The following is a 25,319-nucleotide window of genomic DNA, read 5'->3' on the forward strand; positions in this document are numbered from 1 at the left end:
TACCCTTAAGTTTTGTAACAGTATCTCCTTGGATTAAAATTCCAACTCAACAGATGAGTTCAATTTTGGTGGGTGGTGGAGAGATAAGGGTCTCGGTATGTAGTTCAGACTGGCCTCAAATTCATTACGCAACCCTGTCTGGCCTTGAGCTTGTGGTGATCCTCCTGCCTCAGCCTTCTGAGTGCTGAAATGACAGGCGTGCGCCACCACGCCTGGCCAATTAATGCAATTTGGAATGAAAAATACAACGCAGGATGAGGTTTCCATTAGCAGAAAGCAGGAAGAGCCCACTTACCGTTGCTGAACATATCATCGTCAGTGAGCTGTCCATCTTTGGCAAAAAGAACCCCAAATTTGAAGTTCACAGAGCCCTTTCAATAGACAGCAAAAGATCATTTCACCATCAAAGCAAACAGGTATGAGATATCTGTTCATTAATTAGGACCACTGCAGTCACCAGAGCGGATGTTGGGGGATTCCAGTGTTAATCAATGTTAATGAGCACTCCTTTATTATTTATTTTGAGGTAGGGCCTCACTAAATTGTCCAGGCTGGCCTCCAACTTGCAATCCTCCCACCTCAGCCTCCCAAGGAGCTCAGATTACAAGTATGAGCCACCACGCCCAGCTCATGCCTTTCTGTCAGTAGGTTTTTATGGCTTGCAGATAAGATGATACGCTTTTTTGTGTTTGCTCATTTGTAATCTCTTTACTAATGGTATCTGCGGGATGTCAGGTCCATTCTGGGGCAATACAGTGTGACAGGCAAATGGCCACAGCAGCCATGGGACCGATACATTTTCTAATCCACCCGTGGACAAGTCCAATTCCCAGTCAGCAAGGAGAGCTAATTGTGATTCAAAGCAGAACCTAACAATCTTAGGCTGATGTCTTGTGGACTCTTTCAGAAATAGAAATGGAAATTGTAGGCAACTTACACTAAATGCTCATTTTCCTCAATGCCTAAAGATATTTAATCTGAAGAAGTCACAAAGCAGATGTGGAAAAATTAAAAAATAAAAAAAGCAAGCCAAGAAAGCAGTAGTTAGTAGAAATGTGCAGTCCACCATCTTCAACTTTAATGCTAGATTAACAGAACCTGGTCCTGCGGAAATGACCAACAGCAAATATGAGATACTGATTAGGAAGGGGGGAAGAGACGGGAAAAGGGCCAGGGCTGGAGTGGAAAACAGGGTCTCAACCGCACGCTTCATGTTTTTTCCTTTAAGCTGGGTGGTAGATTTATAGATTTTCATTATATTTTTCTATTTTTCCGTTTTGTTTTTTGCATGCTTGAAGTATTTCATAGTAAAAAGAAATCCATTACTGGAAGAGAATCAACCTCTGCGAAGTCACTTGATTCACCAGTGTGGGGGTTCCTGGTGATCAGTGGGGTGGGCAGACCGGGGACAAAGTGCTCAGGGCCTGGGCCAGCACACCTGCGGAGGGAGGTCAGAGCAGAAGGCCAGGGTTCAGGAAAACTGAAGGGAGGAATTAAGAATCTGAAAATCCCAGAGTGTGTGCTTGTAAATATTTTTCTGTCCCCAACACACCCATGAGATAGACACCCAGCCATGAGCAACAGCAGATTTCTCCAGGGGGAGGAAAGGGAGGATGCTCCCAGCTGATCCCCCTAGAACTGCCCCTGAGTGCCGGGGATAGCTGCTCTTCCCCATCATGCCGGTCTCTGCTCCAATGGCAATTTCCAGGGAGGCCTTTCCTGATGGCCCTGATGTAAGGCCAGCCATCCCGATGGTCACCCTCCATCAGGCCACTCATTTGTTTTCCTCGGAGCACTTTCTGGAACTTTCAGATGGTCTGAACCTAAGCCCCCGCAGCAGGGGTCACGAATGTTTTACTTCCTGTTGAATCCAGAGTTGAGCTTGGGCACCTGGAACCTTGTGGATGAATAGGTGTTCATGGCGTAAGTGACCATGTGCACAGCAAATGACGACAGAAATGACACTGCCCGGAAACCACTTTGCACCTGGGTCTCTGGGGGACCACTTCTTCCTCACAGGCCAGTTTTTGATTCTTTAGAATTCTGTCAGGAATTTGTACCCACTGGTTTCTATGGTTTGTCACTTTTCTTTCTCTGTTTAAAAAGTGACAGCAGTCATTACATATCTCCCAGATGTTGGCACCTCTCCCATTCTTGGGGGTCTACTCAAAAGCACCCATAAGCAATCCAGGCTGTAAAGGAGGACCTTCTTGGAAGAACCCTGCAGGGCCTGAAACAGTGCTCCCCCACACTGACCAAGCCTCAGGATCCCCTGGCGGGCTCCTTAGAGACAGCTGGGTCCCTCCCTGGAGTTTCCCTGTTTGGCAGGTTTGTATTGGTACCTGAGTCTGTGTTTAATAGGTTCCCAGGGACCCCGCTTTGAGAACCACCGCACTAGAGGACAAACGAAGGTGTGGTCAGGAGGCCCAAGATCAGGCCCAGCTCTCCTGACTGCCACAAAGTCGAGGACAAAAGCACCAGGTCTCTCATCAGAGCTATGAGAGATGAACGAACAGCACATCAGGGCTACAGCCTGCAGAGCCCGCATTTTCCTTTGCAGTCAGGACCAGGGAAGGCCGGGGAAGGAGAGACTGTCCCGGGCTGGTACTGAGAGGGTGGTGGGGCTGGCGCAGAACTCCACTTCTTGCCAGTGTCAGGGCACGGTCTTCTCCGGGCAGCTGAGCTGAGCATCACTGAGAGCTCTCAGCAGAGACAGGGCTGACTGCCACCTGGACACCGGCCAAAGCCTTTCAAAGCTCTGTGCGGCTGTGCTGAGACTGGCACTGTGCTATGGGTGTCCCCGCTGAGGATCCCTCCTGCTTCAGACGGAGACCCCAGAAGAACCGGTGTTGTGAGGTCTAAGTCATCATCCCATGGCGTTGGGGTCAGAACTGAAAAGACTATTGGGCATGCTCAGGGGCAGAAAGGCAGTCTTCCAGCTACTTGCCCACCCACAGGTATGAGATCTTCCATGTCACTTGCAGGCAGGGAGAGCATGTGTCCAGTTTGCCAAGGCAGCCCTGGCCTGAATCTGTTCTGTCTGTTGTCCTCATGTCTCAAAAGAGTTCCAGTTTACAGATAAAACCTCCGGCTTCAGGAGAAGATTTCAGAAGGACTGGTGTTGCAATGCCCCTTTAAGTTTTTAAACCTACGTACAGGGTTTCATCTAGGTACTTTGGTTTTCTAGGGCTTCTCAAATGTTATCCATGGCTAACACAGCTTCTGTTTAGTTCTAGAAACCAAGGTACTGGCCAATATACTGAGTTACGTCATACTTCAGGAAGGAGAGTTTGGTCCTGGGTACCTGACCATAATGGAGCATTTCAAGTTGCTGTTTTCAGGTGCTCAGAATGGAACCCTGGGCCTTGTACAACACGCAGCACAGGCTCTACCCATGAGCTGCACCCCAGCCCCTGAGGGGTCATATTGGAGCTACTCAACCAAACACCATCCGTGCTTCCTAAACTGGCTGCAAGTAGATTGTGAGGGAAGGAGAGGATTCCCGATGCCCCAGGACCAGACCCGGATGCCAGGGAGGTAACTGCGGGAGGGAATCGTGCGCGCTGACAGGTCGTATTTGTCGTTCCTACCTGCACAGAACCTGAAAATGTTAGGCTCTAAGTTTCTTGAGACAGTGAGGGCTCCACATGATTACAAACCGATGTGCAGGCGCATTCTTGGGAATTAACAGTATGCTAGGAAGTGTTTTCTTCTGGGAAAAGTGAAGTATGAGGGGAAAGGAAAGTCTCTATGATTCCCGAAGAATCTTCTGGAACTGGGAAAGGATGGCCTTATTCAAAACTCGACACTACGGTCCCTGTCAGCCTCGTCTGGACAATGCTGTGTTCCCACAGTGCCCTCGCCCTGTGCGCTACAGCACGGATGCCCTGTGCTCTCGCGGGGCACCTCTACGCAGTGGACACACAAAGCACGGGTTTAGGGACACTGACGCCACTTTACCAAATAGCTAACTTTTCAGGAACATCACTAGGCTTGTTTACAAACTTTTTCTCCAGCCCATCTTTGCAACTGATAGTTTACCACTAGCACAGGCTGGACGGGATAAATGCTCCCCACGGAGCCCAGCTGAGAAGCTGAGGATTCAGTGGGAGTGCCCGGGCTCTGAAGGCTACTGATTATTGCCCACCCTCTCCAAGGCACCGTAAGAGCGGACTCGTGCCGCCTGAAGTGTAATATCCCCCTAGTAAGGAAGTAAAACAGAAATAGAGATCTGGCTTGCACAGCCCAGGCGAGAGGAGGCGGGGTTGTGTCAGCCTGTGGTAGGGGCGCTGAGGAGTGCTGGATTTGGGACATTTTATGAAGAACTATCAACAGGATGCGCGGACGGGTTAGATATAGGTGTGAGAGAAAGAGCAGTGTTAAAGATTTTACCAAGGTTGGCCCGAGCAACTGGACAAATGCTTCTGTCATTTCCTGAGGGGCATAATATGCACATACATTATCATTTGTTTAATCAACTGCCTATTGAATGTATTTGGGTATTTCTCTCTGTTAGTTTACCTGTTTAGAAAGCCAATGTTTTTTAAAAATAAGGACAACAGGGAACAGAACATGCAAGTATATCTGGCATCTTATAATATCAAGAATGTTACTAAGGCTCAGACATCCTAATTGAATTTGATGGAAATTAAAATCTCATTACTCACCCTGGACACAAGGTTGACATTTAAAGCAGATTTAAGTACTCTGGTTGTTTCTGCATCTGACTGTATATGCACTCTTTCTGACGTTTACCTTGAGAACACCCCCCGGGAAAGCGCTTCTGTGTGGACCATGGAGGGCTCTGACTTCTCCGAGAAGGGAAAGTGCGTTTTCAGGCAAGGAGGCAGGGCGGGGAGCGAAGAGCTCCACAAAGCTACTCACCTCTTGTTCCTCCAGAACCAGCAAGTCCTGCCAAGTGAAGTGCAACAGTTATGCCCACGCCTCACAGGGATCCCTTCATTCTGGCTTTCCGTGAAAGCCCAATTTCAGCTTATTCACAGTGTTTTGTGTTAAGACATTTTGAAAATAATCAAGGTTGCTTATGGATTTTCTTTGGAAAACAAAACAAAAACAAAAGACTATGACCAAACACAGGAGCCAAGAGTCTTGGGTTTTCCCCCTGTCATTGGCCTCATCCTAACTCAGCTTCCCTCTTAAGAGCAGCGGCATGGGGCTGCGGCACGGGGCTGCGGCCCTGAAGGATGCTGGGTTTCAATCCTTGCTGTGGCCACTGTCTCGGCCCCTGAGGGTGTCCCTGTGCAGGGTAAGAGGATGAGTGTGCGTGGAACTCCCTGCACACACAACAGAGACTTCATCAATCTTCAAATGCTTTCCTTTCCACCCTCAGCCACCCCACAGACACAAGAGTCCCCCCCAAAAATACATATACACTTCAGCAGGCCATCCTACTAATAAATGCCTGGAAGCTAATGGGCATCCCTTTGAGCATCTCTCTGAGCACTGCAGGGGTCAAAAGCACCTTGTATGAATCTTAGGTCTCAATAAATTTAGTATTACAGTATTTGTACAAGGTTTTCTTTTCCTGATGTATACATTTTTTTGGTGGACTCTGTATATCTGTAAACTAATTACACGAAGTCCCATTTTTCCAGAATCTACTTCTAAGAAAGTAGATGTCGGCTGATAAGCAGACACCAAAGCCAGAGGCTCTACAGCGATCATCGGATGACACGAGGTGGGGTCAAGGTGGGCCCAGTGAGCCCCGCATGCCACGGAAAAAGAGGGGACAAGGGCCAGGATGGAGGCCGAGGAGGCTGGAAGAGGCCTGTCCCTCCTTCTTGCCCCAGGCTCTCTGGAGAGGATTCCAGTCGGCTTGAGACCTGGGAATGCTGAAAGAACTGCATGAGGCACACAAGCCTCGCTGTATTTACCAGGAAGCTTCCTCATGCAGAACTCAGCCATCTTTATTATTTCTGGATTCTGGGAACAAATAACATCGTTACACTGTTTCTCACACGGGAGTTTTTGTATCTGTGAGTCACTGTACATTTCACTGCAAAATTTTCTTTGCATAGTTTATGATCTCTGCCACCCTGGGATGCAATCTCACTGCTTCCGAATCACAGGCAAGGCCTGGAGGCTCAGAGGGGCCTGGGCTAAGGCTAGGCGGCCTGGGCTGTTCTTCCCACACCCTCGAGGGGAAACACACACCTGTCAGCTTCCCAGCTGCCAGAGTTTGGCAAGCATCAGGCCGGAGCTCTGTGCCACTGGCCCCTGGCCTGGTGGGGAGGGCTCTCGGTGCCCAGGGCGCATCAATCCGTCAGCCTCCGAGCTCAGGGGCTAGGTCTCAGCATTTGCCTTAGGGGCAGATGGATGTCACCTGCACTCAAAATGTGTTTATCTTGCAGTTTCCTTGTCTTAGGTTCCATCTGCTAAGAACCGGTGCCCCTGCCATGTGTCCTGGTTTGCCAACATTCCAGGTAACTTTCCAAGTATTTAAAATATTCCTTAATTGGTCACTATCAATTAGACCTTCTTTCTGCTGTTTCCTGGTTTATAATTTTGGCCCGGGAAACTATAGTTTCAGTAATCTATCTTTTTCCTTTTTCTTTTCTCTTATTTTCCTCTCTTCCTTCCTTCAGTACTAGAGACTGAACACAGGGTCTTTGCACCAAGCTCCCCACTCCCCCGCGCTTCTAAATTCTGAGACGGGGTCTTGCTAAATTGCCTAGGATGGGCTTGAACTTGGGATCCTCCCACCTCAGCCTCCCAGAGTTCTGGGATTATAGTTGTGCCAGTACTGTAATCCCAGCCAACACTGTTCCTTCACATGGTCCTACTGGTGTTGTATATGATAAAGGTATGACTCTAATATTGTAATCCCGCACTTAGGAGGCTGAGGCAGCGGGATGACAAATTTGAGTTCTTCCCAGGCAACTTAACAAGACATTGTTTCAGAAGAAAAAAAAGGGTGGCCTGAGGATGTAATTCAGTGCTAAGGACCCCCGGGTTCCATTCCCCAGTACTGGGAGGAAAAAAAAAATGCAGGAAGAAACATACAGACACCCAGGTGTCTTCATCCACTTAAAGCTAGTTTAATCACACATTGCTTCTAGAAAGATTTTGGTTGCAAAAAATGTCACTACGGTTTTGCAGCCAGAAACAGATAAAGAACATTTTAAATAGCTCCCTGGAGGAGAAGATGCTTCCTTTGCAATGCAGCCAGCTCAGTGTCTGTTCATCCTCGGGGTCCTGTGATTGCTAAGAACGCTGCCTGCACCCCAAGCCCATTACTAAGGGCTCCCGAGGGACTTCCTCAGCAGAAACCCGCTGGCAGCTGCAATACCCTGAGCAGGGACTGAGCCTCCCGTGCTGCTCATGCACAGAGGGCAGGGGAGGCTCCTGAGGGCTGTCACGATGGGAAAGTCAAGGCACAACTGCACAGAAAGTGGGAAAGCGTCTTTTGTTTGGTGAAAAACAGCAAAAGGGACGACAGAATGCTGCTCGGTCTTTCTTCTTGTCCTCTTTTACTGCGTGGAGGTGAAGCAGACAGGGATGGCTGAGCAGAGATGGGCTGGGCGGGGGGGGGGGGGCGGTTCTGTACAGCAGCCAGAGACAGAGGGAAGCGCAGAGGGTCGGCTGTGGGACCCTGTAGCTGCGGCTGGGGCGTGGGGTTGAGGGGGGTCCCACCCAGTTTGAACAAGGCAAACATTAAGAATCTGAAAAGTGAAGTGGGAAAGGCACATTGGTCCTGGCATGTTTATATTTCTAATTGTTGTTGTTGGTTTTTGTTTGCCTTTTTGAGACAGGGTCTCGCTATGCAGTTCAGGCTGGCCTTGAGCTCCCTTTGTAGCCCAGGCTGGTCTCAAACTCAAAACGATCCTCCTGTCTCAGCCTCCTGAGTGTTGGGATTACAGGCGTGCGCCACCACGCCCGGCTTTCTAATTGGCTTTAAAGTCTGCCATGGCCACTTCAGGCATGGCTGTGAGGCTCTCCTGCAAGGGTGTCTTAAAAGCCACACAGGTGGTTCTGCTCTGAATCCCGAAGGCCTGTCAGTTCCGCCCTAACATGGTGATCAGTTTTATACAATTATGAAGCAGAAAACTTGCCGTTACCTTTTGTATCTCAGGATGAAAGATTTCCCTAGGGCCTTTCTCAAATTTGTCCAGGTTCATGGCACTGAAACAGAACAGACAGAATGAGCTCTGCTGTGGCAGAAACTTGAGGTGCAGCTAGTCTCAGTTCTCCAGAGATGCAAAGAGTGTCTAGATCGTCACAGCTGGATTCTCAGAAGGTCTGGCCCACAGGAGAGACAAACTAACAAAGGAGGGACGGACGAAAGACGATATGAAATTCACCCGACACCACGTTCCATGCTACTTATAGAGCTGTGCCTTAATAATGCTCATGGCATACCGGAGGGAGGGAGGAATCAGGGACACCTGTTTCAGGTGACCTTGCCCAATCTTTCAGATTTTTTTTGAGACAGGGTCTTGCTATGTAGCCCAGGCTGGCCCTGAACTCGTGGTGTCTTCCCACCTCAGCCCCCAGAGTGCTGGGATTACAGGCGTGCGCACCAGGCCTGGCCAGATTCTTATTTTTATTTACTAGAAAGATGATCAAGTGTGAGTAACGTTCATGGATATTTCCTTCTTCCTTTGGCAACTGCTCTGCCACCTAGGGCAAAATGTCCATAAGAATATTTATTCATGTTTTATTTTGGACAGGCAATGTTCATACCCTTCAGGTCCCTCTAGAGGTAAAACAGGGAGTGTAAACTGATGACTCCAGGGCCCCTTTCACTAGGGCACTAATAGTCACAAGTGAAAAGTAAAGATAATAAGAACTAATATGTATAGAATACTTACTATACGCCAGGCATCTGCACCTGCTAAATGCTTTGTGTGATTTATCTCATGTAGTTCCCTATGAGGCCAGTACTATTTTGTTCCCATTTTAGAAGTGAAGAAATTGAGGCTCAGAAGTTAAGTCTAATGAAGCTGGTTAGTAGCAGAGCTAGGACTTAAACTCAGGCTTACCTGACTCAATAATATAGTTAAGTGAAGTTATAACTCTAAAAAATGCCTAGCTTTTAAATGTAAAGAGGAAAGGAGCTATAGTTAACTTTTAGGGGAAATAAGATCAACAGAAATCTTAAGATAGTATAATTTAAAGCATTTTTCTCACAGCGAGTTAAATTTTATAGCTCCTTAGAAGCAGCAAGGTATTTTTGTGTTCAACACAAATGTTAACCTCTTTGCTGAAATTCAGACTGCTCTGGAGAAAAATCAGAAGGCTTAACACAGACAGGAGGTCTGCAATTTGGAGGCCAAATCAAGCTTGAAAATGGGATATAAAATTTTACTTCTTAATCTTGATGCCATTTAATCAGCCAGCAGCAGTGCTGAACTGATCGAGCCAAGTCTGTTGCTCTGAGAGACTCCTGGCAAGTCGAGCTGTAGCTGTGATGTGTTACCTGGGGACTGTGGAAACACATCTCCCATCACCGCCTAGCTGCGCACCAGTAGCAAGGCAGTGGCCAGGGCACTGGGATGAGCTTTATCCTTCACACAAAATGGCATTAGTGGTGCAGCCCAAGCCCTGGAGTCAGTGGGATCTAGGTTCAAATCCCAGCTCAGCAGCTTACCAGCTGTGAGCTCTTTGCCAAATCCCTTCACCTCTCTGATTGCTGATAAGTGAGTGGAGATAATCATAGGTCGACTTCACGGAGCTCATTTAAAGATCTGCTGAGAGAATGCGTGTAAGGCATTTAGCACAGTGCCTGACAAAGAAGCTACTGTAACATCATAGCTGGTGACATGGGGACAGGCTGAAGCCTCAGCCCTGGGGTAGCATTCCCCCGGGGAGCTGGCGCCCGGGCAAAGAAGAGATGGGAAAAGGAGGTAGGGAGGTGGGGCATGAGGGCCAGCTGAGCAGGGAGCAGCCAGATGTTCCAGTTATTTAACTTTCTGTTTGGCAAAGAATAAGCGCATTCTCTTCAGCGCAGCCTTTGCTGACATGTGGGTTTCTATTTTGAAGTATAAAAATGAAAGGGGAAATATTTCTTTGATTTCTCTTTCTAGAACCAAAGTATCTGAATGCAAGAAAAAAGAAGCAAGCAACAAATGCAGGGTGCAGAGATGCTACAGAGTGAGGCTCTGAATCTGCAGGCTGCTGTGTGATCCTGGCTTTCTCTCTGGAACCTGCATTTCCTCGTCTGTAAAATGTGGACAATAATGGGACCTTACAGGGCTGCTGCCTAACCAATGTCTGCCATACAGACAAGGCTTCATGGAGAGCTACCTCAGGAAGACCAAAGGGAAAAAAGCAATTTATAAAGACCTCCAACTCAGGGTGTAGGCTTCTTATTCATTTATTCACTTTTTTTTTTTGGCAGGGGGGCGGTATCCAGAATCAAACTCAGGACCTCGTGCTTACCAGACAGGCACTGTGCCGCTACACCCCCGGCCCCTTCAGTCACTCACCTTAAGATGGACTTCACAGACAGTGTTTTTGTGGGACTGTAGGGAAGGCATATTTTCTGTGTCCCCTGAAAAAGTCAAAACACCCAATCAGTGAGGAGTCTGGTAACTTCTGTCTCTGAAAGAGGCTTATCTGGTCACTGAAAAGGACTCATGTCCCGCCTTTCTCATTCTTCTTCAGGGACCATGTACAGGAATAAAGACGTTCGGTGCTGGAAGAACTCTTGCTCAGGCCTGACAGCATCTTCTGCTATCCCTGCCCACAAGCATTTATGGATTTGAGCACGACTCTTCAGCATACGGGTCGTTGGCGCCTTGTACGGGGGAGCATCTGAGCCATCTGCTATCATTTGGGTAAGCGTCCCCTAAAGGGCTACGTGTTAAAGGCCTGACTGCCAGCTTGGGCACTACTGGAAGGTGGTGGAGACTTTAAGGGACAGGACCTAGTGGATGGCCTTGGGTCACTGGGGGGGGTGTGCCCTCGAAAGGGATTATGGGACTTGGTTTCTTCCTCTCTCTTTTGGTTTCATCTGCCATGAAGCAAGCGGACTCCTCCATTCAGGACCCCTCCATCAGGCTCCCCCTGGCAGGATGTGTTGCCTCGTTAAGGGCTCAAAGCGGCGGGGCCAACCACCACAGGCTGAAGCCCCCAACGCTGCCAGCCACTTGAGCAGATGAGGGGGGTTTGCTTGATCTCAGAGCCAAGAGCCAGACAAGCCTCCAGGATCACAGGAAGAAAGCAGTTTTCACTCGACAATGGGATTTACTTACAATGAGTCCAGGTCATTGTCAGCTTATTCAACTAGAAATCACCTCAATCTTCTGAGAGGGTTTTTGTGACATATATTTTATGTTTATCTGTGCTGACCTAGGTAAAGTTTATTTTTTCCTCTCTAAATGAGTACCCACTGTGACCAGCTCATAAAAAGTACTCAATAAATGCTCCTTGACTAGCCAGGGCTACAAGTAGAATTGCCTGAATGAACCAGATGCAAGTCCAAGCCACAAGACCAAACGAGCACTGTTCTTTCTCTCTGATCGTCTCCAAAGAGACAATACAGCTCCAGATGCCACACAGGGCTTGCTGTTACATGGTCAGCAAAAGGAATGACCGGAAGGTGCACATTTAAAATTCTTCCTAAATTTGACTAATAACAAAACTGACAACACACGAGGCTAGAGAAGATTTAGGACGTAACTTGCAGGACATGAGCAAAGAAGGAAGTATGACTTTTATTGTGTTTTTTGTATACTTTTGCCACCGCCCGTGTTCAAGCCCTGAACAATGGCTTGAGAGCAGAGTTCCTTGGCCTTTTCAAGCCGTGATCTCTTTTCATAAAGAAAACTTCCACATCCACAGCGCTGGAGACTTGACACTGTCACTACCCCATGGCTGGGCAGCACGACGTCTTCACAGTGGATGCACCCCACATAGGGCCCACCCTGTGGATTCCCCACCAGCCAAAGAAATCCGCCTGGCTTCCTTGATGTGGGCTGTGAGATGCGAAACATTTTCAAGTAAGGAAGGGACACGAGGACAGGAATACATATTCTCAATGTCCCGGGTCCCACCTGTTGAGACCTGAGTTCTCTCTGTGGCCTCGCTTTTCACTGGCCCCAGGCTACCTCATACTGTGGTCGCCCATGAGGGATATCAACCTGCCTAACAGGAGGTCTTCAACCTGCCCCTCTTGCTCAGCAATTTCCTGCCTACCTCTCCTTCTCACCACACACGCCAGGGTTTCAAAGGGAAGTTCAAGGCAGTGTATGGTGGCATGGAACAGGCAGAAGCCCCAGCTATCTGCCTGGGTAAGAGGGGCAGTGCTGCCTCTGTGGGCAGCAACCCAGGGCCTGCGGGAGTCTTCCTTCCCATCTTCCTCCTGTAGCTTTTCAGAGCCCACACTGAATGAAAATGGTTCTGGGTTTTCTAGGGGAACCATCAAGCGTGCATGCAGAGCCGAATGTGTGTACATATCAGGCTATGTGAAGTGAGTGTGGAAACAGAAGAGCAGGCCAAACCCTGCCCAATTCGTGCAACAGATGTGCATGTGTGCACGCGTGTGCATACACGTGTACCTGGGTGCACACAGAGATGGCTAGCAAAATGCCGCCGTGATCACCACTGAGCAGTTGGATTTTGATCATTTTCTTTTTATTTGCTGTGTTATCTGGATTGAATTTTTATAACCAGTATCAATCACTTTTTAAAAAAGTCTTTTCTGTGTACTTACAAAAAGCCCAGCAGAGGTGTGCAAGGCCGTTTAAAGAAGGGTTCTATACTCACTGATTTTCCAACTGCTTCACCTTTATAACTCAAGAACATGAGCCTTGTGGTGGGGATGGGGAGAGTGAGGCCCCACACCTGGGGACCCTCACAGCCTCCAGGGCTCGCCTGAGGCCAATGGTGCTTAAAAACTGCCCCCTTCTGCCTGCTCCGCTCCCTACCTCCTCCAGCACTTCCGTTTGCACCTGGGAGCACACACCCACACTGCCTTAGGCACATGATTTAAGAGACTGTGGATAAAAGCGTGGCACCATTTAATAGGAGACAAACACCGTGGGTGCCCAGCCCATGCTGCCCTCTCAAAGGCCCTACAGTTTAAATCCCAGGACTGCTCTAACTCCAGCTGAGAGCAACTCCACAGTGCATGCCTTGTCTGTCTTGCGATGGCTAGCAAAATGCTGCCGTGATCACTGCTGAGCAGTTGGATTTTGATCATTTTCTTTTTATTCAACCTTCTGTCTGGAACATTCCTGGGCTGCCCTTCTACTCTGGATGTGGCTGGTTCCCTTCCATCCTTCACCTCTCTGTTTGGAAGCTTCTCTGGCCTCTCAGACCTGAAGCGGTTCTCTGGCACTGTTCTCCAGCTTCTTCACCATGACACAGCCTGCTCTCCCCAGCATTTGTCCCCTAATCCCTCCCTCAGCACCTCGCCACCAGCTCAGGTGAGGAAGCAGGCACTGTAACTTTCCAAGGGAAGAGGCTAAGAGGCTGAGAAAACCCATTCCAGAAAGGCAGAAGTGGAAACCTACTTCCTCCTGCCTTGAACGAAGAAAGACGACAGGCAGGCAAAGGGATCAGATGCCATGATGTCCTCTCCATGAGGACATCATGGTAGCCCCTGGAGGCACCCAGTGCACTTAGACAAGAGGACGGCCTCCCAGGCAGGGCCCTTCAAAGGAATCGCACATCCATGTGTACCTGGATCATGGTGAAGGCACTGGCTCATCTGCCAGTGTAGATGACCTGAAAGATCACAGACATGGCTACGGTGGCAGTCCTGCCTCCTCGCATCTGACCCACGGCTCGCAGCGGTAGTGCTGGGAGGGTCTGTAGAGCACTTGAGAGGCTCAGAGACTAGCAAAGACCTGAGATCAGACCAAAGAGGGACCTTAAAAGCAGCAAATAGTGGGTTCCATAGGTTCCAGGGGCAGGTGCTTTCTTGTGACCCAAAAGAACCAGTTATATCCCAGTTATATCCCAGTTATATCCCAGTTATATCCCAGATATAACCAGTTATATCCCATGTTCAGAGACATGATCAGCCACTGCACAGCAGAAACTGGGAAAATTTTGGGGGGAGGCATCCAAGTAATCTTCTGCCACTGCAAGGCCTTGTAACCCTCTCCCCATGTACCCAGATACCAACTGCGAGAGGAGCAGGAGGAGGGCAAAGAAACCAGACTGATTATTTGCCCAAAGCAACAAAGTCATCCTCAAGAGAATACAGAAACCAGAAGAGCTGGGAATGCTGTAATTGATAAACAGAAAATAAACATAAATAAGTAAAAAGTAGGCCAGGAAACTGACTGCCGAGTGCAGATGATAAGAGGCTCTGGGCGAAGGCACTGTCGCTTCTCACCAGGGGAGCAATGCGAAGACCACCGTGAGCATGTGCAGTGCCCAGCACGGTCTTCTCTGATTGCTGCTTGAAATCTGCTTCCAGCGCCACTATGCAGATGGCAGGGTGACCCCAGTGACAGGGGCCGGGGTGGGTGGGGACTGCTGGTACTTCTCTGTGGGAAACTATTTCATGTGTAAGACTTCACACTAAATAGATTTTTACCCTAAGCTTGCTTTGTGTGTGTGTGTGTGTGTGTGTGTGTTAGCGCACGCGCGCGTTTAAGACAAAGTCTTGCTATGCAGTTCAGGCTGGCCTTGAGCTCACTTTGTAGCCCAGGCTGGCCTTGAACTCACAACGATCCTCCTGCCTCAGCCTTCCGAGTGCTGGGATTACAGGCATGGGCCACCATGCCCGGCTCTAAGCTCGTTTTTAAAAAAAATTTTAGAAACATAGAATGTGTTGCTATAAATAGAGGCAGAACTGCCCTGAAGTTAGCTGGACTTTGGTGTCGCTTATTAATCCAGCCAACACGTACTTCTGTTGTGCCTCCTGCGTGCCAGGCATTGTGCTATGTGGTGGGGACCTTGGGGACAGAGCAAGTATGTTCCTGGCTCCAGACACTATGAGCAAGATGCAGACAGAGAATTAATTCTGTAGAGTGGTGCGGAGTCCCGTCCCAGATCGGTACAGCACGACGAGAGCCATGCGGAAAGGCCCATGTCAGAAAGGCTGCCTGAGCCACCCGGACAGTGTCCCTCACTGAGCCCAAGTCGGGTACTTACTGTTTTTCTCCACAGAATTGCACGGTACTGGGGGACACGCTGATTGTTCTGGTCAGAAAGGGTCACAGACAGGAAGAACGGGCTCTTCTCAGCATCGTTTCCAATGTAGTTCTGGTGGACTGGGAAAGAAATAGTAAGGATGCAGCTGGTCCCTCCAGTCGGTCAGCAGAGTGGACACTGCCAGTGCTATAAGCCCCTCCCACACGCTCAGCAAACAATGGTCCCAAAACTGCCTGCCGCACACCCTGATCACTGTCCAATAACCCTGTTCACCTTTCTCCTTGCCAGTGTTTGGTTTTGGGGATGAACATGTGACCCAAATTCTGGCTAACGAGAGGGAAGGAGAACTCTGCCAAGGGCCTTCTGCAAAGGCTTCCTCTTTCTAAAGTGAGGCGGTGTGTAGAAGTGATGGCTGGAATTCATACAACCATCTTGTGACTCTGAGGAGGGCAAAACTGCCACATTAAGGACAAGGATGCACAAAAGGACGAAGGGCTGGGTCCCTGACATCACTGCACTTTTGAAACCACCAATCCAGGGGCCTGCCTTCCCTCTAGGTCTCTTGTTCAAGCTAGTCTGAGTCAAGCTTTCTGGTACCTGCAGCTGATGGCACCCAAACTCATAGCCACATTTCCCTACAGCCTTCGCTGCTCTGGGCAGTAGCCTGCAAGCGAGGAGGAAGACAACTTACCCGCTGATTTCTTTCTTTATAAATGCTTCTAGATTCCCCCACCCACCCAAATAAAGTCTGCCTAGTCAAATACATGAGTAAGACTGTACTGGGTTCTTATCACATCTTCAAACGAATGCATTAGGCTGATAAGCACTTTCTCTACCTCAGTTTAAATCCTCAATAGCAATTATTTTTTCATTCCCCAACTCTCCTGTCATTGACACACTTCCATTTTCTATCTTTCTGTGTGCTCCGTGAGCCTTTTGTTCATTCTAAATGTACACTAGTGACCCACCTCCTGGGATGTGCTAGCCACTGGGGTTAGCGGTATTCTTGCCCATCTCATTGAAACTTCTGTTCCAACCACTAGATAGAGACTAGTGATCCCTCCACTTTGCAGATCAGGAAGCTGAGTCTCAGGGAAGTGAAGAGTAACTCGTGTGAGGGCCTGTGGTTAATAATGTAGTAATGGCAGAACCAGGATGCAAACTCATCCTACAGGCCCCATGAGGGCAGGGATTGTGACGGTCTTGTGCTATGGCCCCACCGCTGTGCATGCTGCCTGGCAGACAGTAGGTGACAGGTGAGTGTTTGTCACTGATGAATGAATGTACCACAGCCGACAGTCTAACGCCTCTCTAGTTCTCTATTGCCCCTGAGCTCAGGGAACCAATTCTCTCTCTCAGCACCTTGAAAGATGTGTTCGAGATTCACTACAGACGGAATCAGGTGGGGTACTTGCATCAAGTCTGAAATTGCTTTTCCACTGTGAAAATGTTTGTTGTGTCTCAAGGCACTCATTCAGATTACGTAACCCTCTCTAATTCCCCAGAGGCCAAAACAACTGGCCAAACAAATCCAGAACCCAAACAAGATCTCTGAAACTTAGAATAATCCCAAAAACCAAACGAACAAACACACAAACTCTTAAGGTTGAGATTCTGAATTCTATCTACAAAGTTTACTACTGACCCTGACATGAAATGCTCTGACATTAGTATTCCTAAATTGGTAAATTTCACGTACATAGGGTACCAGAAATCACACTAACATTCATTTTCATTTTGAATATCCTTTCTTCCCAAACACCAAAATGGCATAATTACCTTGTCCTAAAAAATACTTGAAATACCATCTGGTGTGGTATTCTGGGTTTTCTAAGTGCACATCTGTTCTTCGCCAAGTACCTGGCAGAGCAGTTGCGTTCTGTAATGGAGCAAAGTTGTGCCATTAAGAAGCTTATTTAGAAAGCAAACAAGAAGCTGGCAATGAACCAGAGCCAAAGAACCAGAGAAAAATCATTGTTAAAAGCATACGCCCATGATCTCATTAGACAGGATCCTTAAGTCTAAATCCACATCATGGACGCTTCGTGGGGGTCCTTAGGCTGTGGGGGGAAAGAACTGAGTGAGCTGGTGAATTCGAAGTCCCTGCTTTCCCGTCTGCGGCGTCACAGTGTTCGGGAGCTGGCGTCCCTGGAGGGAGGCACATTTCGCCTAGAACACATCTCAGCATCTCACTCAAGTCCACATGCTTTGTAGAATTTTTAAACTATGTATCATAAAATCACCCAACTCATATGGAAAATATAGATGAACAGAATGAATAATCAAAACCTTCTACCCAAAGGTAACCATTATTGATGCTTTGTACGTTTTTTCCCCTAAGTATATGCATATACGTATATTTTTGCCAGAATGGAATCACACCAAATATAGTTTCATGGATTGCCTTTTTCACTTAATACATTTTTCCATGTAAATAAATATACTTTTACAATGTTGCATAGTTTTATGTACTTAATCTGGCTAGCATTCATTTCAGTGTATGCCATGAAATAAAGATCAATTTCCCCTAGTGGTTTATCGATAATCGGTTTAATTATTGAACATTCTCATTCCCAACCTTTATAAGGTATCAAAGTCTTTTGCAGTAAATGTCTGAATCTTGCGTGGTCTGGGCTGAGACTGCGAGACACCAGTTCTTCTGAATGATCAGATGTTGCTCTGTTGAAGCTCCACAGGCATCTGTATCCTGCCATGTACAGAAGATAGACCACTGGAAGCCACTGACACGTATCTTCTCATGCTGAAATGCCTCCAGTGATTTACTAATTGTTTGTGATCAGTGTATCACGTTGAAGAGGTTTCCTTCAATTCTGAATCTATAAAGAGCCTTTGCTCTGCAATGAATGTTGAATTTTACTGAAAGCCTTTTTTTGCAGGGAGTAACTATGGAGAGAATAGATTAAATGGAGGAGAATCAGTGACGTAATGAATTATTTATAGTAATAGCACTTCTGATGTTGAATGTCCTCAGGTTTTTGGAAAACTTCCTACTAGGCCACGTACAATATTCTTTTAATAGATTGTTGAACTTTAAAAAACGATTTATATATCATATGTGAGTGAGATGGATTTTCTGTGCATTTCTGATATGCTTTCAGGGTTATGTTACCTTATGAAGTGAATAAGGGAGCGTTCCGTCTTTGCCATCACTGTGGAAATACTGACATTCACTGAGCTCTGTAAATGCCAAGCCTCAGGCCAAGCACTTTATATGCGTTATCTCCAGAACTTCCACCACTGATTTTATGTGACAGATTCTATTTTAATCGCTCCTTTCCAAGGAGGAGACTGAGACTCAGAGACTTTAAATATGTCATCCAAGGATGCAGACAGAATCAGTCCCGGAGCTGGAAGTGAAACCAGTTCCAATTACAGAGGTGTTTTCTTTTCTTTTTTTAATCTCAGCCATTACATCATCTTCTGTGGCTTTTTTTGTCTTGCTTTTTTAACCTACCAGGGAGTAAAACCGCAGGTTAAAGTTTCTTTCTATTATTGTTCCTATCGGATCTTCTTAAATGTAAAAAAATGGCGTTGCTACATATATAATAAAAACTTTTATTTGGAGATAATTTTAAACTTACATAAACGCTGTAGGAATAACAATGCAAAGAGCTGCAGGAATAAGCGGAAAGGACGTCCATGTACCCAGTACTCAGTTCATCCACAGAACATTTTATCTCTCTGGCTCATTTATTCACTGCCCACCCCTGCCACATTCTCACACACAATTTTATTCCTGAACCATCTAAGACTCAGATGCAAAAATAAAGCCCCTTATCCTACAATTTCGTCTGCACTTCTCAGGAAGAGAGATATTTTCTTATATGGCCACAATAGAGCTTAATCAATTTCCGTTACTTTAATGCTGACACAATACTTTGGCATTTGTATTCTGAGTTTGTCAAGCAACTCAATAGTGTTGTTTAAGGTATTTTCCCTTCCTCCCTTCAGCACAGGAGCATTTTGTGGCCATGCCTCTTTAGGCGCCCTGCATCTGGAATGTTTCCACAGACTCTTTACCTTTTATGACACTGGCCTATCTGAAGAATGCTGCATTGTCCGTTACTCAATTCTTTTAATAAATCATCTTGGGTTTGTCAACATTTCCCCATGATATGATTCAGAGTCCACATACCTGGCCAGAACACAGCGGAAGTGAGTCCTGGCTTCTCAGTTTTATCACAACGAACTACTCATGACATCCATGGGCTCCTTGCTGGCCAGGTTTTTCCTATCGCTTGTGACCTCGTGTGACTCAAGATGAGCATATAATTGGATTTTGTTCCTTGTAGGATTTCTGCATGCTTCATTATCGACGGCCAATCATTTTATAAGCAGGAACTCTTGGCAGTACTCTTGGTCCACAGGTCTCCCACGAAGCCACCAGGCAGCTCGTGGCTGTAACCCTGGGCCCCACCAGCCAGCCCTACGTGCCAGCTGATTAGACAAGGGGTCCAGCCCAGGAAGCTGCTCTTAGTCAGATGTCACAGTGACTGGTGTCACATTCCTAAGGCCCTGGATCACAGAAAGCTGAGCAGAGCCTGGAGAAGAGACTCTCATAGCCCCAGCAGTTAAATTTCAGAAACCTCCAAGTCCTGCACGGCCCAGAGAGGTTTCTCTCAGGCAGCAGCACCACACCTTTGCTCAGTGCTTCTCGGATGTGTTGAAATGTGCACTCTTGGGCCCACTGCTGACCTTCTCCTTGAGCTGTCTCTGGGTGGGCCCTGGAAATCTGTATTTTTTCTTTTTGGCAGCTACAACCCCAGCCCAAAAATCTGTACTTTAACCAACAGCCAGATGAACCACCCAGATGACGCTGATGATTCCTTCAGAAGCCTATGTGCTCTATCTTATGCATTTATAAATGTTTTGAGAGGCGGCTTACCCACCGGCTTTCCCAGACTACCAGGGATGTTTGAGGACACAGAGGGGCACACTGAGGACCCGCACAGCACACACATAGATGGGACAACATGGGGAGGGCCAAGAGGCAGCCCACATCTCGGAGGCACAGATGGGACCAAGGGCAGCAGCATGTCTCACCTCTATCGACTATAAACTGTTGATCTGGGGATTAAAAGTTACCAACTTGCATCTTCACTGAAAACTGAAGTGGAAGGAAAAAAAATCCAACGCTCACAAAGTTGTGAGTCTTGCAGAGCAAGACACCTCCTGCCCTTTGTTAAAGGCACACATGATGAGGTGCTGAGACAAGAATATCACACAGGAACTGGTGGATGGAATGGAGCCAAGCAGGAATGCTTCTGCCCCGGACCCTGCAGACATGACCCTCAAGAGCGAGCCTGCGTTCAGGTGACGTGCATTGGCAGTAGGGGGTTAGGGCGCAAATAAGTGTACAGCCAAACGGTTTTTTTATATGTATACAATCTTGTAATCACTGCCTGGTTCAAGACAGAAAACACTTTCAGGGCTCCACACTCATTTCCCAGGTCATTCCCGATCACACGGCGAAGGTAACCGCTACCTCACTTCCATCCCCACGCTGAGCTCTCCCCGCTTCTGAACACCATAGAAATGAACTCGTGTCTTGTCTATGTCTGGGGGCCAGAACTCTTTCCCACACGATGTCTGTGACGCGCATCTTTTTGTTCGTGCAGCAGTTCATTCTTTTATTACTGCCCTGTCCGTGCCCTAGGACGAATATCCCCCAGTTCATGTGCTCACTCTCCAGTGGACGGGCATTTGGCTTGTTTGAGATTTCTGACTATTAAGTCACTGTGGACTTTCTGAGTCTGTCTCTGGTGAACACAGCCTTCCTTCCTGTGGGACATGTGCCTAGGGACAGTGAGGGCACACAGGACAGTTTTAGTACATGATGCCAAACAGACTTTCAAAGAGGACACACCACGTTCTACTCCCGACAGCAAAAACAGCAGAATTCTAGCTGTCCCACATCCTTTAACCTAACTCACAGCATTGCAGTCGTTTAATTTCACTCCTTCATTGCAGTCTCCTTAATTTCACTGTATTAGGTGCAGTAGTTCCTAACTATGGTTCTAATTTTCAGTAAATTTTATGTTAATTATGACCTATTTTGCAAAGGATTTCAGCGGTACAGAACCTTTGTCTACAGCAATTAAGTAGATGACAAAACAGAAACACATTATTTACTTGATATCCACAAGAAAGTTAGGAGGAAATACTCTGTTGAGGTCATTTTCCAGATAACTGGCTTTAACACTGTCACTACCCACACTTATCTTACACCCTTTGAGGTGACTGTTTGCTAGCACGTGTGCTGTGGAATAACCGACTCCAGCTGTGCCCTGCTGCAGATGTGCCTGCTCGTGCCTGCCCTGCCGAGGGTGTCCCAGGCCCAGGAAGCCTAATCCTGTCTGCATCTAATTCCACAGCCCACAAAAGCTTCTTCTTGTTTTCAGGTCTTTTTTCATTCCATTTATATTTGTGGGATGTGAAGGGGGATGTTTTTTAAAACGAAAATGAGAGGACATGATACAGATCATTCTAGAACATGGCTAACACTGTAACAAACATTTTTCTGTGGTAGTATCTATGCATCTGCTTTTTTCTTTCTAATAGCTAAAACTAAGCATTTCAGTGTGCAAATGTATCACAATTTATACAATCATTCTTGTACTGGTGGAAATTGAGAGGTTGTTTCTAGGTTATTTACCTATTTTAAATAATGCTATAATACACATCCTAGAGGCACTGCTGGCCAAATGGTATGCACATTTTTAGTTATTGCTAATTGCCTTCCCAAAAGACTGTATGGATTTCCAACTCCCTCAACAGTGTACAAGAGAATTGTCGCCATGCTAATGAACAGATGTGTAAAAAGCTGGAAGACTGTCCCCTCTGCTCCACTATCTACTAATTGATACATGTAAGTGAGTGGCCAGGGAGCGCCCCGTGATCCACCCAGGGGTCATACTCATTTTAATTAATAATCTGAATGAGCACACAGATGGCAGACGAGAATACCTGAAGGAAATAGCAAGCCGCTCAGTGGGGGTAGCTAATGGGACAGGTGACAGAAGCAAGATGCCACAAAGAACTCTTGACAATTAGCAATTATGGGACACACTCATGACACTAAATTCGAAGTATACAATGCAAAATCCTACAGTTAGGTATAATGTATAAATTTGTCAACTATGGGGCGGGAAAGGCCAAGTGCTACCCAGTAAATCTCATTTTTCTCTTTACTCATTAGGAAACTGAGGCACATTAGGAAACTGAGCTGTAACGTAGTAAGCGGTCTAATTCCAAAATCATCGCCGTGCCACCACGTTGCCTCACCTCGAACAGCAGCACAGCGGAAACAGGCTGGGGATGAGGAGGGGCACGAGGTTCCTAGGGAGCCATCAGGGTTCCTTAAAGGAGGCAGAGGGTCGGTCTGCTCCCCTTGTGTCTGTATGGGATGCACTCAGAGCCCAGCGTTCAGCTGTGAGCTCTTCAATTGAAAAGGTTCAAGGGGTCTGGGGACTTAGCTCACTGGCAGAGAGACTGGCCAGTATGCTCAAGGTCCTGGGTTTGAGCCCCAACACTGGGGAAGGAAGGAAAGAAGGAAAGAAAGAAAGAGAGAAAAAGAAAGATAGATGGATGCATATGATCCAATGTGACTAAGAGGTCTAACTACCTACCTAGCCCTAAGTTCATTTACAAAAAATAAAAAAAAGAGCTGAAGGTGTAGCTCAATGCTAGAACATTTCCCTAGTATACACAAAGCCTTGGGTCTGATTCCCAGCACTGCCAAAAATCCTGCAGAAATGGATAAATAAAAGGTTCATTAGTTGGCTATGTTCATTACCCTGACTGGAGATATATCCATGTAACAAAACTTCACACTACATCCCCAAAATGTGTGTAATTATTTACCAATTAAAAATAAATTTTTCAATTAAAAAACCCCGACAGTACATACTTATGAAGATTCAATCATTTTCAATATTACTAAAATTATAGACACAGGAATGGGAAATGAAGAATGAGGGGAGACTAATGGGGGCCAATGTGCATACTTGTTTATAAACACTTTAGGACGCTAAGTAAATGAACACTAAATAAAAGGCTTGTAAGCGACTCCCCACACATCCAAGGAACAGCAACGAGGGTGACACAGGTGGGGCCGCGTCCGCGGCTCAGGAGGACATCGGTGCTGTGGGGCTACTCACGCTGAAGAGGGCCCAGCTTGCCCTGAGGGCTGCGTGAACAGAAATTCAGAGCAGAGTAGGAGACAGGGGCGGAGGGGTCTCATTCAATGGAAAGAACTTTCCTGTAACCACAGAGTCTAAAAATGGACTTCTCTGCTTTGGGGCTGTGGAATAATGAGACATGCAGATTTGGTCTTTGGACCCTGGTTCCGAGAGCACAGAACTGCTAAAGCCCCTGGAATTTCCTGAGGGAGGAGATGACCGGAGAAGCATCTTTTGTTCCAAGGAACTAACTCTTAGTGGCCCCTCGATGGCTTCAGTTGGGCGCTGTTGCTCGCAAGACGGAGCCTGGAGCGGAAGGAAGCTCGGAACCCACAGCCCTTGCTCCTCACCTCCGGGGAGAGGAGCGGGGCTGGAGGTCGAGGGAGCAGCAGTGTCTGGTAATTTACTCGGTCTTGCCTATGAAACCTCCAGAAGCTCCCTAAACTATGGAGTGTGTGGAGCTTCCCAGAGGGTGACCACACCGGGGTGCTGGCAGGTGGCTCCGCAGAGGAACAGAAGCTCCACCAGCCCCACCCCATGTCTGCCCTGTGTACTGCTGCTCTCGGGCTGCCCACCCCCGAGTTACCTCATTTACAGTAAACCAGAGATGGGAAGGAGTCTCCTCAGCTCTGTGAGTCATTTCAGAGAATCTGAGGAGGAACCCGAGGAGGGAGGTCACGGGAACCCCTGACCTGGGGGCAAGAGGGCAAAGAGCAAGATCTTAGGGCACGCTGACAAGCAAGTCGAATAGGGGCCCTGCGCCACAGCAAGCTGGGATCCCAAAGGGCTCGGCTCTCAGGAAGAGGACCACGAGAGACCGCCTAAGCACACCCTCCACTAAGACTGGAGGGAGGGCGCCGCTGTGCCGGGCAGCGCTGAGCAGCGTCTGCGCTCCGGTGACCACCAGGCGGCTTCATAGGAGCCCACAGCTCCATCCAGTCTGCACCTCCTCGGAGGGTACAGGCCTTCCCCTAGGGATTTAGTTCAAAGGAGTCTGGCCAAAGCAAACTGAAATCCTCCACACCAAAAGGCAACCGATCACAGGCCTCTCACTATGACTGAAACTTAAAGTTCAAGAACAATCGGCACACAGTCAGACAGCCAAGCACACAAGAAAAATATTACCCTGTGAGCATACGCCAGGAGGGGGAAAGAAACAATAAAGAGCAAGCCACAAACGCACATATTGAAACGATCCGTCACAGATGATAAAGCCACTCCACCCGCTATGTTTAAGAAGTAAAAGACAAATGTGACATTATCTTAAGGGAACAGCAGACTATAAGAAATGACCATGCCACCTGGGATTAGGCATTGGTCTCTCAGATATGGCTCCAAGAGCACAAGCAACGAAAAACAAGATGCAAACTGGACATCGTCAAGTTTAAAAATGTTTGTGCTTTCGAGGGACGCAATCAAGAAAGTGAAAAGAAAACCCTAGAATGTGAGAAGGCTTTTGCAGATCATTCACTGACAAAGGTCTAATATGCAAACCAAATAAAAAACTTTTAATATTCAAAGACAAAAGGCCAAATAATCCAATAATAAAACCACACTGCAATTTTTTCACGGGCTTGAAAAATTTTAAGCTGCTATGTTCCTCTGGCCGTCAGGCCCCTCCAGCGTCTTTTCCCAGGCTGGACGTTAACATTGGCCAAAAGCTTTTACCTGAGCTCGATCACAGTAAAACAACACCAAGGTGTTCCAACACAATCCACCAAGAGTATTTGATTCTGATATTTTTTCCAGAGAATCAATGTGAGACAGAAATGTACGTCGCTTGCAGCAGATCACAGTGACCTATGAAATCACCGAGTCCACCAAATGGTTCTCAAGATGAACTACCTAAGGCCGTGCTCCTGGAGAGTGGTAGAGCCAGGATTTGGGTCCAAGTGTCTGACTCTAGAGCTGTTCCTGACCATGACCTGACAAAGGTGGCTTCCCATCCCTGGCCAGATCCTAATCTGTCCTCTGGGTATGGGAGAGCTGGGCAATACTGCCAGAGTGTACGGGGAGCTCAGGACCACATGAAGGCTCCGCTACGTC

The 25,319-nt window shown here is 47.4% G+C and overlaps 1 protein-coding gene across 1 annotated transcript in view; it reads right to left on the reverse strand.

Moving 5' to 3' along the window:
* The window catches only part of Garnl3 (GTPase activating Rap/RanGAP domain-like 3), a gene marked incomplete at its 5' end in the record, with an annotated part of 142,495 nt that overhangs the window by 54,078 nt on the left and 63,098 nt on the right, over positions 1–25,319 (reverse strand). The window contains 6 exon segments of the mRNA XM_005382431.2: positions 296–371; positions 4,885–4,911; positions 8,079–8,142; positions 10,449–10,513; positions 15,073–15,191; positions 16,852–16,951. Of these exon segments, the coding sequence (XP_005382488.2) occupies positions 296–371; positions 4,885–4,911; positions 8,079–8,142; positions 10,449–10,513; positions 15,073–15,191; positions 16,852–16,951 (451 nt within the window).

The sequence above is a fragment of the Chinchilla lanigera genome, unplaced genomic scaffold (genome assembly GCF_000276665.1).
Source record: "Chinchilla lanigera isolate Chin_1 unplaced genomic scaffold, ChiLan1.0 scaffold00018, whole genome shotgun sequence".
In the NCBI taxonomy this organism is placed as follows: Eukaryota; Metazoa; Chordata; class Mammalia; order Rodentia; family Chinchillidae; genus Chinchilla; species Chinchilla lanigera.